This window comes from Microcebus murinus, chromosome 4 (genome assembly GCF_040939455.1).
Source record: "Microcebus murinus isolate Inina chromosome 4, M.murinus_Inina_mat1.0, whole genome shotgun sequence".
NCBI classification, from domain to species: domain Eukaryota; kingdom Metazoa; phylum Chordata; class Mammalia; order Primates; family Cheirogaleidae; genus Microcebus; species Microcebus murinus.
Genome location: NC_134107.1, coordinates 19919885 through 19936784, shown reverse-complemented (window position 1 = coordinate 19936784; position 16900 = coordinate 19919885). Strand labels below are relative to the sequence as shown.

Sequence of the window (16900 nt, the reverse complement as noted above, 5' to 3'; positions counted from 1 at the left end):
TTTAAATGATTTAAAATCATAACTCTTGTGATCACGAACTGTGAAGACACTACAGTCTTCATTGTTAAAGTTTTAACACTAACTTTGGAAATTCCTTTCACCTGAAAGAAAAAGAGGTGAGTTTGTTTATATCTAATGAATATTTTAATTCTAAAATAGTATTGCTTTTGGAACACCCTAAAGAAAACTGAAGGAATTAAGGAGTATTTAATTATTTGATTAATATAAAGCCTTGTTTTACTTTCTACCACCCACCCAATAGGTTTTGTGCAATGAAGCTGTCTGAAGTAGGAGTGGATGCTTGTTGGCCACAAGAACTTATTCAGGGATTACTAAGGGAGTTTAAAAGTGTGCATTTAAAAAATGTCACTTCTGTAATGAGACTGGTAATATAAAATATTTTACACTCATAAATTAATAAAAGGATAAGTAAAAACCATGTTGGTCATGGTAAAAGAGAAATTAGAAGTGAAGATGTTATCGTTTCTGCTCTGTGTCAATGGCTCTGGGAGCTTGTTCTCACCACTCATCATGACCTTCTGTGCTTGTTACTGCATCAGTGTTTTTGAGTGTGTTGCCTTATCTGATTCTCACAAGAACCCTATCAATAGACATTCTTCTTATACCCACTTATAGAAGTGGCACCTGAGGCTTGGAGAATCTGAAGAATTTTCACTAACATGTTCCACCCCTGTAGAAGATCCTGGATTTGAACCCAGGTCTCTGTGAGCCTGGATGTGATGTTCTTAACGCATTTCAGTCATTGTCTTTCCTGCTTTGGTCCTAGGCTAAGCCGAGCACTGGCTCATGCCTGGCTAATTTTTTCTATACATTTTTAGTTGTACAGCTAATTTCTTTCTATTTTTAGTAGAGACAAGGTCTCACTCTTGCTCAGGCTGCTCTCGAACTCCTGACCTCAAGCTATCCTCTGGTCTTCACTTCTGAGATTGCTAGGATTACAGGCATAAGCCACCACACCTGGCCTCATTTTTAAATTTTACCATTGCTATAATCCTGGGAGATGAGCAGGTAAGCAATTAATATAAACACACACCTCTGTTTCACAATAATGGCAAATAAATTAGAAACATGTATATCCTCAGTAGTTATACTTGATCAGACCTGACCATATTGTTTAAATAATTGGCAAATAATTAATAAAACTTCAAGGGTTTGGCTTATACACAACTTGTTATTTCTCTCCCTTGCCTATGTGGTGGCTGCCAATTTGTATCTGTAAGTACCTGTAGAAAGGTGACCCCTGCTCTGAAGTTCTTCGTGAAAAAGAAAAATCCCACTCCTCTCCCTGTCAATCCATTGGGTGCTGGAGCGAGAGGTTCTGTGTTCAAACCCCAGATCAAGCATCTCTTGTTTGCTTGAGCTTAACCTCTTCAAGCATGAGTTTCCCTCCAATCAAACAGGGACAATAGGACTATTACAGACTGTGTTATAGGCAGCTGGTCCTGAGACCCACCTTATTTCACTTAGTCACCATTGACAACACTCTGATATCGGCATTATTATTTTTATGAATTTCTGTTCTCATTTTAAAATGACATATTAAAGAAAGCTCAACATTTAGGGCATACTTGTTATGCATTAAGTGTAGAGCTAGGCATTTTCTATAGATCATTCTCTTTTATAAAGAATGAATAAAAAATAAATTAATTTGTTTAAAGGTCCAATTCAACTAAAAATTTTAAAGACATATTTGAGGATTAGCCACTATTTTCAAGAGGCTTTTAAACTACATGCCATTTCTTCTTCTATTTGTATATAAGGCAATCTCCAGATTAGGATGTCATGCTGGTCACCCCTGCTCCCATTCTATGCCAATGGCAGGCATCACTATTAAATTACGGTCCTATTATCCTTATAACTTTCAGGTGGCTTCAGATGCTTCTCAATAACTCCAGGAAGCCACTAGTAAATGGTCAGAGCTGGTCCTCGAGATGAAAACTATTTCTCTTCTCTACCACATGTTGATGCTTTCCTTCTCACATATTGAAACTTGGCTTATTTACAGCATTCTGTAATTTATCTCTACCACAATGTTGCCTGACTTTGCACTAGTATCTTCAACAATTTCTAATTTTGTGTTCTCAATGACAACGGAAGACCTCAAGATAATTTTGTATGTGGAAGCGCCAACTCATTGATGACTATAATACAATAAATTGGCCTGAAGCAAATCTTTCTTTACCATAATTGCAGATTCTACATGCTGATCACTATTGGAGGTGTCATCTTTTCCTTGGAAATCATGCAAAACCAAAGCTTTGTAACTGAGTTCATCCTCCTGGGGCTTTCACAGAATCCCAATGTTCAGAAAATAGTGTTTGTTGTATTTTTGTTTGTCTATATTGCCACCATCGGGGGCAACATGCTAATTGTAGTAACCATTCTCAGCAGCCCTGCACTACTAGGTTCCCCCATGTACTTCTTCTTGGCTTTCCTGTCCCTCCTAGATGCATGCTTCTCCTCCGTCATTACCCCAAAGATGATTGTGGACTCCCTCTATGAGAGGAAAGCCATCTCCTTTGAAGGCTGCATGATACAGCTTTTTGCTGAACATTTCTTTGCTGGGGCAGAGGTGATTGTCCTCACAGCCATGGCCTATGATCGGTATGTGGCCATTTGCAAGCCTTTGCATTACTCTTCCATCATGAACCGGAGACTCTGTGGCATTCTGATAGGAGTTGCCTGGACAGGGGGCTTCTCACATTCCATGATACAAATTCTCTTTACTTTTCAGTTGCCCTTTTGTGGTACCAATGTCATTGATCACTTCATGTGTGACTTGTATCCATTATTGGAGCTGGCCTGCACTGACACTCATGTCTTTGGCCTCTTGGTGGTCGTCAACAGTGGGTTTTTCTGTATCATAATCTTCTCCTTGTTGCTTGTCTCCTATGGTGTCATCTTGTTCTCTCTGAGAACTCATAGTTCCGAAGGGCGGAGAAAAGCTCTCTCTACCTGTGGATCTCACATTGCTGTTGTGGTTTTGTTCTTTGTCCCATGCATATTTGTATACACACGACCTCTATCTGCTTTCTCCTCTGACAAAATGGTGGCAATAATTTACACCATCCTGACTCCCTTGTTCAATCCTCTGATTTATACTTTCAGGAATAAGGAAGTGAAAAACGCCATGAGGAAAGTATGGAACAGACTGGTGGTGGTTTCTGATGGAAAATAAAGTATTAAACTTTTTTTTAAAAAAATAAAAGGAGTAAAAAAGTGAAAACAGTCTTAGACAAAATCTTTATGGGATATACTTTATATGGAAAGAGGTAACATAATGTTATTTTTAAAAAAGTTAATGTGGGGTCAGAAAATGTTTTTGCCTGCAGATCACTAAGCAACTCTGAGTTCACAACTGAGTATCCTCATGTGTAAATTCAGAACAGTTGAATTTTATTCTTACTTAGAATCTGATGATCAAAAAGGAACAATACTGGAAATTACCCTATCAGCTTGCTTACCATTCACTTCATGCTTTGAAAAACCTTTTCAAAGGAAGAAAAAATATCTTAGAGATTAGGGACGGGAATTTGCCTAAACTATATCAAATGAAAAGAAGTTTATATTTAGGACACTGATATCAGTGCCTCTGAGGAAGACACAACCAAGACTCAAGAAAGAAGAAGCCAGAGCATTTATTGATAGAACCTCAACCCTTGGTGTTTCTCTATCACATGACTCCACCATTTAATGTGAGTTCATTACCAACTGCTACAGAATTTGAGTCACTTGGTCAATTTCCTGAGAGATAAAACATAATTGGCCCAGTCCTGCCAATAGATGAGTTTCTCCTGGGTCAGGTAAACACCTCATGCCAATCAGTTATAGGAGAGGAAGAGGGAACAGATTCCACAAGGATGTTTGCAATGAGTATTTCTTATTCAAGTACAATTTAAGGGAACACTTGAGAGACCAAGTTACTAGCAAACTGGTACGAAAGCTGTACCAAGTGAGCTGAGTTCTCCCACAGAGGAATAGAAGTCAGAGGGATCAGAGAGCAAAAAGCAGATTTCAAAAGAGGATTGCTGTTCATTTTATCTGGTGATTTGAGTTTTTTTGACTTTGTCTAACAAGGGGAAAATCATTCTACTTGAAGAATTATCAATAAAGAGATCATTCAAATAAAGACACGTCCTGTAAGTAATTCCTATAGTTAAGGTTAGTTATTTTCAGGTTGGCAAGTGGCTCCTATTATAAATTTATTTATAGTAAAATATTTCAATTTCTTCTATAACATTAACACTAATAAAATGCCTGCTAATTGAGTTTGTAGAAAAATACTAAATGATATTTTTCTTGGCCCAAAATAGAAGAGTGTATGATATTAGTTTTCTTTCTCAGAATAGATATGGTAGAATACAGGTAAGATTTTGGTGACCTAACATGGAAAGTCCACGAGGGATTAAGATTAGGGTCTACAACATTATCTGAATAAATGTGTGCACTGCAGGAGACCAAGTGTGCAACAAGGGCTTGGACATGCTGGGGAGCTTTTCCTGTGTCCTTCCTCAGCTTGTCCATCATCTGTTGTCATAGAAAGGGCAGCTTTTTAATCTTTTTCCCTTCATGTACAGATTCTTATTGTTAAGTAGTTCCTTTATTCCTGAGAACTAGCTAGAAAAATGATGATCTGGAATCATTGGCTTAATGAATGTATAAATCTGTGAATCCAGGGTTTGATATATTATAAAATAAAACATTATTCTGGCCAGAGTGTAGTGAACAGCACAGATTCATGCCTGATCCATAGAACACTCAAATTCAAATGTATTTTTACTATTTGACCTCCCAACTTCTCATTTGGATTCTGGTAATAATATACAAGGAGAAAATAAAACATAGTATTTAGCTGAGGAAAAACAAATACTGAAAAAGGTATATTCAGCCTTTTTCATTCCAACTAGCACATGAATAGAAATTTGCAAAATTCTCCCAATGGCAGTTACGGCTTTAGCTTTCCATTTTATTTTCTATGTTGATTTTACCTAGGCATGGTGAAATTCATTCCTATGTTTTGAACTGTAAGGCAATCCAACTGTTTTGCTAACACTAAGTGGACTTACTGTACTTACTATAATTATTAAAAAGATTGCCAATTTAAAAAGTGGGATTTTAAAAAAACCGCCTCTGGATATGTGAAAGAAGACAATACAGAAGTGATTTCTAACTTAAGGAATGACATGAGTCAGAAATGAGATGATGTTAAGTGAGATCAAACCATGACTTTGCTCATTGTCTTGCAGTGGTTCTCTGTTTCAGCAGAGGGAAAAGCAAAGTCCTTATAGCGACCTGCAGACTCTAAACATTTGCATCACTCTGACTTCCTGACTGCTCCTCACTCCCTCCCTCTGCTCTGCCACACTGGGCTCCTGTGCACACACACACTCCCCCCTCCCTTGCAGACTTTGCACTTCTACCTTCTTCTTCCTTCCAGATACTTTATGGCTCACTCTCTCCTCTCCTTTTCCCTGAATGCTATTCTGCCTGTGCTTTAAAAAATATTAACACTAACCTCCATCTTGGCTTTTGTTAGGCCCCATCCCCACCAACTCTTTATTTATTGAGAGCACTTATTACTCTCTAATCTACTATATAATTTATTTACTTGTGCTTTTGCTTGCTTTTTCTCATAGACCATAAGCCATGTGGCAGGGAATTTTTTTCTCTTTTGTTCACAGATGTATTGCCAGGGTCTAGAACAGCCTGCTGTAGGAGCTCAAATACAACCATATTTGTGGGAGTGCAAGGCCTTACCTCCCTGCTGCTCTGGGCATTGATCCCTCCACTCTTTTTAAATTTTTTTTTTTATTTCATCATATTACAGGGGTAAAAATGATCAGGTTACATACATTGCTCTTGCTCCAACCAAGTCAGAGCTTCAAGCATGGCCATCCCCCAGACGGTGCACACCACACCCATTAGGTGTGAATATCCCCATCCCCTCCTCCCCCTCCCATCTGGGCATCTAACCAAAGGAACAAAAGACACTATAAAAAACACATCTGCCCTCGAATGTTTGTAGCAGCACAATTCACTATTGCAAAGATGTGGAAACAACCCAAGTGCCCATTAATAGATAAGTGGATTAATAAATTGTGGTATGTGTATACCATGGTGTTCTACTCAGCCACAAAAAACAATGGTGATGTAGTACCTCTTGTATTATCCTGGATAGAGCTGGAGCCTGTTCTACTAAGTGAAGTATCCCAAGAATGGAAAAACAAGCACCACATGTACTCACCATCAAATTGGTATTAACTAACCAACATTTAAGTGTACATATAGTAATAACATTCATAGGGTGTCAGGCAGGTGGGAGGGGGGAGGAGTGGATGGGTATATTCACACCTAATGGGTGCAGTGTGCACTGTCTGGGGGATCCACAGGCTTGAAGCTCTGACTCGGGTGGGGCAAAGGCAATATATGTAACCTAAACATTTATACCCCCATAATAAGATAGAAAAAAATAAAAAAATTAAAAAAATATTTTCTGAAGACATAGGTATGTCTACAAATTTCTCCAGGGTCAGGCAAAACTTAGGGTTAGGAGAAACTTCTGTTTGGTTAGGCTCTGGGAGCTGTGGCTTGACCTCCTATTTGACTTGAGCGCCATCTTGTGGGAAGATCTCACAAAGGCAAATTAAGCGATCAGTGATTGAGCTACAGAAATGATCATTAACCAGGTTTTCCTAATCTGAGCAGGGATTGGGGTGTGTGGCTTGGTCCTATAACTGATTATTCAATGGTCCTGAGCAGGGGTCCTCAAACTTTTAAAACAGGGGGCCAGTTCACGGTCCCTCAGACCGTTGGAGGGCCATTGGAGAGTGTGGTGCACATTCCACACATGCGCACTGTGGGCCCTGGACAAGTTGGCTGCTAAGCAGGACAGGCAGCGGTGGCAAAAACACCTGGCGGGCCTGATAAATGTCCTCAGCAGGCGGTAGTTTGAGCATGCCTGGTCCTGAGAATTGATCTTTATCCACACGTTTGTGATAGCACTGTCATAGCTGATTTCCCAACAGCTCGGACAAATTTCCCAATTAAAATAACTTATTGTCAACTCTCTTATTAACAAGTTTTCCCCTCCCATCAGGTTTAGTCTTTGTTCCTCTATTTTTCTCTGAAGGGTTTCAAAAGTGTTGGCCTTCAGTTATTAGTTCTGAAGATGGTCCATTTTTCACCCTCCCCAAGTAGATATCAAGACATCTTAAATCTCGAGGCAATCCAGGTGCCAAAATTGCGGCTGCGGCCCCAGGAGCAGTCTTCAGCATCATCTGTTCCTGATTTTACTCACAATAGTTCTTTCTATTTCTTCCCATAACTAGAAAAATTCTTCCACTTTATTGTACCTGTCATTGTAAATGTGGGTCCAATCAGTTTTTATGGGATAGATTGTTAAAAGTGCTCTTCTTACACAGTCTCACTTTCACCTACAGCATGTCACAGGTCCAGGACCACAGCCTGGCTCACTGGCTTCTCCTATTTGGAGGATGCTTTCTAAGCTCAGGGGACAGGGCAGTTCTCTAAATTCATAAATATTTGCCAAAGCAGAATTATACAGCGTAGAGCCATTCTGTAAACTCTTTCCTTAAGATAAGCTATTTGGAACAAACTAATATTTTTGATGGTCCATGAAACTTTTAAATTTATAGGAAACTCTGTTTTTAGCCTGGTTTGGGCTGTTTTATATGAGCCAACAAAATTAACTTCCAGTTGGCAAAGGAGGGGGTGTTGTGGTTATATTAAGTGGACATTTACGTTAGGGTATTTAATAATAGTTGTATGGGTCAAGAAGTCTTAGAATGAAAGTTCTTTTTTTGTGACAAAACTTATATATTACAATAGGAAAATGAGTCAATGTTGACTTTTGCTGATGTAGAAATTATATTATTGGTATTTACACATACATTTGCCATTTCTGGTGACCTTTGTTGTTTTCTGTAGATTACAATTTCCTCTGGAATTATTTCCCTTCTGACCAAAGGACTTGTTGAACATTTCTTATAGTGAAATCTGGTGCTGACAAATTCCTTGACTTCTTTATATCTGAAAGGTTTGAGTTCATCTTTGTTTTCAAAGATATTTTTGCTGAATATTGATTCTAGGTTGACGATTTTTGTTTGATTTTTCAATTTTACTTTTATTTTATTTTATTTATTTTTATTTCAGCATATTATGAGAGTACAAATGTTTAGGTAGCATATATTGCCTTTGCTCCACCTGAGTCAGAGCTTCAAGTGTGTCCATCCCACCTCACCCATTAGGTGGGAAAATGCCCATCCCCTCCTCCCCCTCCCACCTACCCGACACCTGATGAATGTTACTAATATATGTACGCTTAACTGTTGATCAGTTAATATCAATTTGATGGTGGGTACATGTGGTGCTTGTTTTTCTATTCTTGAGATACTTCACTTAGTAGAATATGCTCCAGCTCTATCCAGGATAATACAAGAGGTGCTAGATCACCATTGTTTTTTGTGGCTGAGTATAACTCCATGGTATACATATACCACGTTTTATTAATCTACTAATGTATTGATATGCACGTGGGTTGTTTCCATGTATTTGCAATTGTGAATTGTGCTGCTATAAACATCCTGGTGCTGATGTCTTCTTTACAGAATGTCTTTTGTTCCTTTGGGTAGATGCCCAGTAATGGGATTCCTGGATCAAGTGGTAGTTCTACTTGTGTCTCTTTGAGGGTTTCTCTATATTACTTTCCTCAGAGATTGTACTAGTTTGCAGTCCCACCAGCAGTGTAGGAGTGTTCCTATCTATCCACATCCATGCCAACATTTATTGTTTTGGGACTTTTTGGTAAAGGCCATTTTCACTGGAGGGAGATAAGTGATACCTCATTGTGGTTTTGATTTGCATTTCCCTGATGATTAAAGAAGTTGAGCATTTTTTTCATATGTTTGTTGGCCATTAGTCTACCTTCTTTGGAAAATTTTCTGTTCATGTCCTTTGCCCTATTTTTAATAGGGTTGTTTAATTTTTTTTCTGATAGAATTTATCAAAATTTTGGAATTATGGGGCAGGATGGTGATGTACAATAGAAGTTGGCATGTGTGTCAGCTGTTCCTCTGCACTAGGGTTCCATTTCAGAAGAGAGAGAGAGTTTGCGGTCATCAAAGTGCTGGGAATCTGAGCCTCCCTGCATGTTTAGTGTGTTGACCTTCTATAGGCAAGTCCAGTTGTCCATATGTATTTATTTTATCAGAGTGATTTACTAATATTAATGATAGTCATAAAAACTGTATTAAATAGTTCACAGAAAATTAAGAGATTTCACATAATTAAATGCATATAAAAATAGATTGATGCTAAAAGTGCATAATATGAGAGTATGTTGGCTACCTAAAATTTTGGAAAGAATGTTATAGGCTTTTGAGCCTATAATTGTCTTAGAAAATATGAATAATTTTAAATCAAGAAGAATAGTGTCTAGCATATGAAAAACTTTGACTATATAAAAGGTTGATTTTTAGAATTTACAACATTAATAAAAATAAACCTTAGAAACTTATTCAGCTTTTGAATATTTAATTCATTTAGACCAATGGTCCTTAAATAAAAAACAGACTTGGGAAATTTTTTATATTAGATGGTGTTGAATAAAAAACAGAATGTCTGCTCTGTCATCTCAAAATAACAGGAGGAAAATTCCTAAAGAATGTAAAACAGTAAACATGATTAATTGCTTTTTAAAAGATTCAGACATAATAAATAATACAAAGAATATGAAGTACAAATGCTACATTTAAATCAAGAAGAATAGTAGTCTCACATATGAAAATCATTCCTCAAATGCTAGAGGAACTGAGTTAACTAAAATAATTGATCAAACTTATATCCAGGCAACCACTTGGTTTTGTTGCTTTTGCCAGCTAAGGTTGGAGCAGAGGTGTCCAATCAATTTCCACTGCAGTGTGACAGCACATGTTATTATGGGCTCCCATGACCTAAATGAGGATGCTCTGATCTCATGTTCCCAGAGCTCTGAGCCCACACGCAGTGTGCCCCACGGAGCTGGCTTCAGATCATCATGATGAGTTAACCATATACCACTGATGTTACAGTGGTTTCCTTACATATTCAGGTGTATTAGCACCTGTATCTGATGTTAGACAGCATGAGTAGAAATATTGACAATTATTAGTTCTTCAGTAGCTGGAAACCCTAGATAAATTTCTGTTGTGGTCCTTCCTGCTGGGAAGCAATCCAGAGAGATTATTTTGGAAATGTTTTAGGCCACCAGAACCAGTGATTAGAGCATCTATTATCCCCATAAACGAAGATCTTATTTTCCATTCTTCCAATGACTATGCATTTGTAACATGACCTAGTATTCTGATTCTTAACTTTTCTTTCCCCTCGTCAACTTTCCTGCCCTATTGTGGAATCATTTCTTTAACATCTCACTGTAGAAATTCACCCAGATCCCTTCCAATGGTCATCATTCTTTATAAATGTCCAAACTGAACAAAAAATTAAAATATTATTCTTTTTCTTTCTTTTTTTTTTTTTTTTTTTTGAGACAGAGTCTCACTTTGTTGCCCAGGCTAGAGTGAGTGCCGTGGCGTTAGCCTGGCTCACAGCAACCTCAATCTCTGGGGCTCAGCGATCCTACTGCCTCAGCCTCCCGAGTAGCTGGGACTACAGGCATGCGCCACCATGCCCAGCTAATTTTTTGTATATATATTTTAGTTGGTCAATTAATTTATTTCTATTTTTGGTAGAGACGGGGTCTCGCTCAGCCTGGTTTCGAACTCCTGACCTTGAGCAATCCGCCCGCCTCGGCCTCCCAAAGTGCTAGGATTACAGGCGTGAGCCACCGCGCCCGGCCAAATATTATTAAAATAGAAATTTCATATGCCTTAATGGATTGTATGTGTGTGTAAGCACACACACACAAATATTACGGAACTATGCTAGCCCTGTCAGGTAATTTTATTAATTAGTGTAATCGAGGTCAAGCTTGTACTACTTCATGAAGGACTGGCAATAAGTTAAGAGGCAAGGTGTTGGGGCAGGGAAAGCACCTTTCATTTGGAGAGCCAAAAAACTGAAGATGTTGGACTAATGTTCCAAAGAGCCCTCTTAAGTTAGTATGAACTATTAGTGTTAGATCCTTTTTCTTTTAAGGGAAGGAGAAAAAGGGGGGTTGGGTTGCAAGAAGTAAGAGGTAACTGAGGATTGAGGATCTAAGGAACACAGACATCTGGGTTTCAGTGAGGGTTTGAGTAGGGTGTAAAAGTTTTTTGCTCTTGGTCAGTTAAGTTTGGAGGACAAGGGTCAGGTTGTTCTACAAATCTTTAGCTCAGGCCCAGCTCTTACCAGTTCAGGTGGTGCACCCTCCAGAATGCAAGTCTCGTTGAATCCTATCACAGCCAGTTCATATTGGGTAGCTGAGGTCGAAAGTCTTTTGGTTTCCTTGTGAATCATTCAGTATCTTTTGCACTTGCTGTGAAAAGTGAACTGATTTTATCCTCCATATTTATGAGGATTGAGAAGTGTGCTCTTACCGAGTGCCATAATTTCTGTGCCCATACTAAATGTAAAGTACTCAGGAAAAGGAGATGTAATTGAGACCCAATCATTATCTACCATAATACATTTGTTTGTATCAGGGACCAGACAAGTTAATATAAAGTGTTATAGTCATCTCCACTGCAGAGATATATTTTCCAACTGAACATCTCCATCTTCTCTGTTCTACTCCCTTCTAGATTGTATTGAAAACTCACTAAAATAAGTTATGTCTGTGATGTAACTATTTCTGTTTCACAGCCTAAAAACATTACTCTTGGTTATCACATTCTTTATTTAATCTTTTAATATTTTCAAATTCCCTACCCTCAGCTAGTTGCACTATTTATTTCTAGCCCACATAAAGGCATTCACTTTAATTTGCACTATCCATGCTACAAACATAATAGCCCTTACTGTAAACAAATTACTATAATTCTTATGATTCAAGAGAAACATAATACTGGCCCCAAATTAGAAGAGATCACATTAGGATCAAAAAGTAGATTTTACAAAAAGAATACTTGAGTGACTACAATCCTCACAGTGAGGTTCTTCCTTAGATCAAGATTTCTTTCAGAAGGATAATTTTCTCCCTGTGCTCCATCATTATTCTAGAAGGATCTAGGTAAATGTGTAGTAAGATTTCAATGTACAACTCTAAGAATTGAAAGGGAGATTATCTATATTATTTATGCTATCCCTTATAACATGAATCTTCTACAGTTATTTAAATCTGGTACTTTCTTCTGTCTCAGGAAGAACAACTACATTGATAATAATATGTGATGAAACCAAAATGTCTAATAAAGGAAACTGTTTGGAAGAGGGAAAATCTGTCAGGCTGTGAATATGCTTTGGGCATATAGATGGGTAATTATTAGCAGGGGACTCCAGATGTCAACATGAGGAAGAGCATAAAAAAGAACAGACCAAAACCATAAGTGATATGTGGCAGGCAAGAGAGCCAGAGACACAGCTATGACCAATGGTGAAGGCAATGGGCTTTATGTATCTGTTTGTACCTCAATCTGTCTCTTCCTCTGCTTGAATGTGACTCAACATTAATCAGTATATGTGTTCACATTGTTTCTTTTCCTAAAGGAACTAATCCTCATGCCCCAAGACAGGATTATATTAAATCAACAATAAGAAGATAATATTCTCTATCAACTACTTCTAGGTCACTCCAAACTATAAAGAAGGATTTAAAAAATTCATTCATCTTTTGTCATCTGAGATCAATTTCTTGCTCCACAACTTCCTCATGGCATTTTTCACTTCTGCATTCCTCAATGTATAAATCACAGGGTTGAGCAAAGGTGTCCCAATTGTATAAAAGACAGCTACCATCTTATCCATGGGGAAGGTGACTGCAGGGCATGTGTATATAAATATACAAGGTACAAAGAACAAGACGACCACGATGATGTGGGAGATGCAGGTGGAGAGGGCTTTCTTCCTCCCTTCAGCACTGTGGTTTCTCAGAGAACGCAAGATGAAAACATAGGAGAACATCAGCAAGACAAAACTTACTGTACAAATGGCCCCACTATTGGAAACCAAGAGTAGGTTGGTCACGTAGGTGTCTGAGCAGGCAAGTTTCAACAAGGGATGCAAGTCACAGAAATAGTGATCAATGACATTGGGACCACAGAATGGCAAACTCAGGGCAAGAAAAATCTGAGCTGAAGAATGTACACAGGACCCCACCCAGGCGACGGCCACCAACACACCACAGACCTGGGGGCTCATGATGGTCGTGTAGTGCAAGGGCTTACAGATGGCCACATAGCGGTCAACAGCCATGAGGATGAGGATGAAGATCTCCAGGCAGCCAAAGAAATGGGATGTAAAGACTTGAATGATGCACTCACTGAAAGAGATAGTGGCCTTTCTTAAGAGGGCATCCACAATCATTCTAGGGGCTATGGAAGTAGAGAAACAGGTATCAGATAAGGATAAGTAGAAAAGGAAGAAGTACATTGGACTTTCAAGTGCCTGGCTGGTCTTGATGGTAGTAATAATCAGCAAGTTTCCCAACAACGTCCCCAAATAGAAAAGCAAGAAGGTGACAAACACTATTTTCTTCCAAAAGGGATCGTGCGTCAACCCAATCAGAATGAATTCAGTCACATTATTATTCAGTTGCATGGTTTCATGAATGGTGAGAAGGGGCAAGTGTGAAATGGTTTATCTGCAAAAAATAAAGGAATTAATGTATAGTGTGCTGTGTGCTGTTATTGAATATTTTAAGCAAAATTAATTATTCCTCACCAGAGACATTCTGTTTGTTGGTTTCTTAGTAAGTCACATCAACACTTGTTTCTCAGTTTTAATCATCACTTCATGGGGCTATTGTAAGGCTCAAATATGCTTCTGAATATGATACCTTCCAATAGCATTCTTCAAGTAAAAGCCCTTGTTAGCTTTGGCATGAATCTGATTAATTTTCCTAATTCAATAAATGCAAAGTTGAGATGCATGGATCTATTTTAATTTTAACTTTATTGTTTTTCATTTTCAAGAGATATGGGGGCCCTTTTGTGTGTGTCTCTCTCTATATACACAAATATATATATAAAATATATATATATTTTTATATACATATGCATATATAATATATATGTATTTATCTGTGGACTCTGTGATGTTTGACCAGGATCTTAAACTATAAGGGAACTGAGTTGGTGTTTTCACCATCACAGTAAGCTTATTTTTTCCCTTATTCATTTAAAATAGTGATCCATCATAAAATATTTTTACTTGAAATTGTGGTAGACATTGGAGGCATAGTAATGTGACAATCTTTTTCACTTGGAACCATTCCTTTGAGTGTATATATTTTGGTCTCTATATTAGCAATCCCATTAGAATAATTTGAGAACAAGCTTATTGACATTATACATTTGGATACAGATTTTTTAGCTAAATTAAAAATCATAAATATATGATTTAATTAACTTGGTAATAATTGAGGAACCTTTCCAAATATTTAATCAATAGTTTAATCAGTAGTTGATAGCTGTCTTCCTTCCTGGAATTTCTTTCCATTTCTAACTACTTCAACCATCTGGAAACCTCCAGACCCAGCTGTGAAGAAATCTCTACAAAGCCTTCTCTACAATGACTTCTTTTTTTAAAATTAAATTATTTCTACTGTATTTTAGTGGCTTTTAAAATATCTTTTCTTATGCTATTACATATATTTGCTTAAATGCAATTAGGTGTGTGCTTCTTTTAGCTTCCTTTTTGGAATGAGAATATTGGAAAGCTGTGCATTCTGAAGATAATATTCTCCACTGTAGCAAACCAAAGGTCATGAATAATGCAGGTGCTTAGTGTTTTTTAATTGAACGTTCTCTCTTACCTCTTGAAATGTGATAATATTTATGTGATTATTGATTAACTTACCACTATGCTGATTGCAAAATATATTCATATCATTAATATACTAGGTCTTTCTATCTACTATGTATGATAGACTGACAAATACGTTCCTCTTTTTTTAAAAAAAGCCTGAGAGTTATCTTAAATAACTTACTGAGTCAGCTCTACAACTTGGAGAAATACACGTTGCACTCTGCACAGCAAGACAGTGCCATGAAAGACATGGGGACTTTGACTCTCATAAAATGATCATCTTAGGAATTAGTAGTTCTTTCTCATGAATTCTAAGCCATTAAACTAATGTAGGGAGAGCCTTGACCTTTTTCTTAGCCTTCTGATAATGATGCACATTTTTTGGTGATTTCTGTATGTATGACTCTACATACATTTTTTTTTTTTCTGGAGGAGTGTTAGCACTTTTCATCAGGTTCTCAAAGGAATGAGACAAAAATGTGTTATAATGATCTGGAGACAAAACAGCTCCAGTAATATAGCACATGTTCTAATACCTACCGCATTGCCCTCAACTCTTCAAACAGGATTGGCTAACTTTAGGGTGGCTACATTGGTCAAAGCAGTATTAAACAGACAATGTGTTGGTGTTGATGGCAAGAGAGGAAGGCTGAAAGAAAAGCAGTGAATAAAAGGTGGAGGATGGATGAGGGTGGAACACAGTGTCAGGTGGCCCCTTCTGTGCCTCTTTATTGTATTGCAAAGGGCACAAGGGGAAGCATTGTTAAGGAGTCTCTCTATCTACCCAAACTTCAGTAAGTCAGTTATACCAGACCTCTATCTTTGGGAGAATTCCTATGCTAACTTTATTTCTAGGCAGAATTTACCATTCTCTGTGGAAAAGAAAACAAGTTGTCCCAAGCTGCTTTATCCTCCACAAGCTCAAATTAAAGTGTGATATAACCTACACACCTTGAGCTCCTCATTCTATGTAATGGAATCCCATGATTCCTGCTATCTGGTCACGAGATGCCCCGGAAAATAGCCTGGCCCGAGGATCAAAATGTTATCATAAAATTCAATACCCATTACCTATGCTTCCTATATCAGGTTGCCTCAAATGTCATGAAATTAATGTTTAATTAATTTTTTCCCAAAATCTACTAGACAGAGTGCAGAAACATCAGTGGAGTTGCACAGGTAGATAAGATGACACATGGAAGAAGGTGGAGCAGCAGCACATATTGAGGAAAAGGGAAGATTTTTACCCAAAATATTTTTAGCAATGTCTCTACCAAATATATGCAATATTATCTTTCACCTTCAATATGTAGCGTTTAGATTAAACATTTTCTTATTTGTTCCGATTGTTTTCTGGGTGGGTAGTTATTCAACTTTTTTAAAATAAATCTCAAATGTGCATCAATTTAAAATTACATTCTTATTATAGTATTGAAGAAACATAAGTGAAGTAATAATTCTATGATGTGATATGCAATATTCCATTGAATTCTGTCATTTGGCTATGGAAAAGGTAACATTCTCCTGAAGTTTTATAAGGGTTACTATTTTCTATTAACAATTTCTCTAATTGTTTATCAGGAATAAACTCTTCCATGTTTCTGGTACCCATAGCTTTAGTGAAGACTAATCTTGCCCAGTTGTCTTCCATTAAAAACAAAGGAAAAAATGTTATAGACTTTTCTATACTCTGCCACCTCAGGAAATTATAATAAACCTTAAGACATATAAGGCATCCTTCTCTCTCCATACAACAGTGATGGTTTTTCACATGCCTGGTGTTCATAAACTATTTTTTGAATTCAAAAGATCATTTTAGTTCAAAGCTTATGTTTTATTCAATTTCATTCTTATATTATCAGCAAGCCTATGAACACTGGGTTATTCACTTTTCCCTATTCCTTTCTCAGAAGATGTGGGAACAGTATAGTCACAAAACATATAGAAATATAGTTTAAAATTATTTAATTAATTTGTA

At 37.4% G+C, this 16900-nt stretch overlaps 2 protein-coding genes across 2 annotated transcripts; one reads left to right on the top strand and one right to left on the bottom strand.

The window, feature by feature from the left end:
- Positions 1-2263: 2263 nt before the first annotated feature.
- Positions 2264-3199, top strand: LOC105884165 (olfactory receptor 4C15). The gene has a single exon (XM_012787883.2). The coding sequence runs from the start codon at positions 2264-2266 to the stop codon at positions 3197-3199; it is 936 nt and encodes a 311-aa protein (XP_012643337.2).
- Positions 3200-12780: 9581 nt separating this feature from the next.
- Positions 12781-13713, bottom strand: LOC105884131 (olfactory receptor 4C16-like). The gene has a single exon (XM_012787843.1). The coding sequence runs from the start codon at positions 13711-13713 to the stop codon at positions 12781-12783; it is 933 nt and encodes a 310-aa protein (XP_012643297.1).
- Between the last annotated feature and the right edge of the window lie 3187 nt (positions 13714-16900).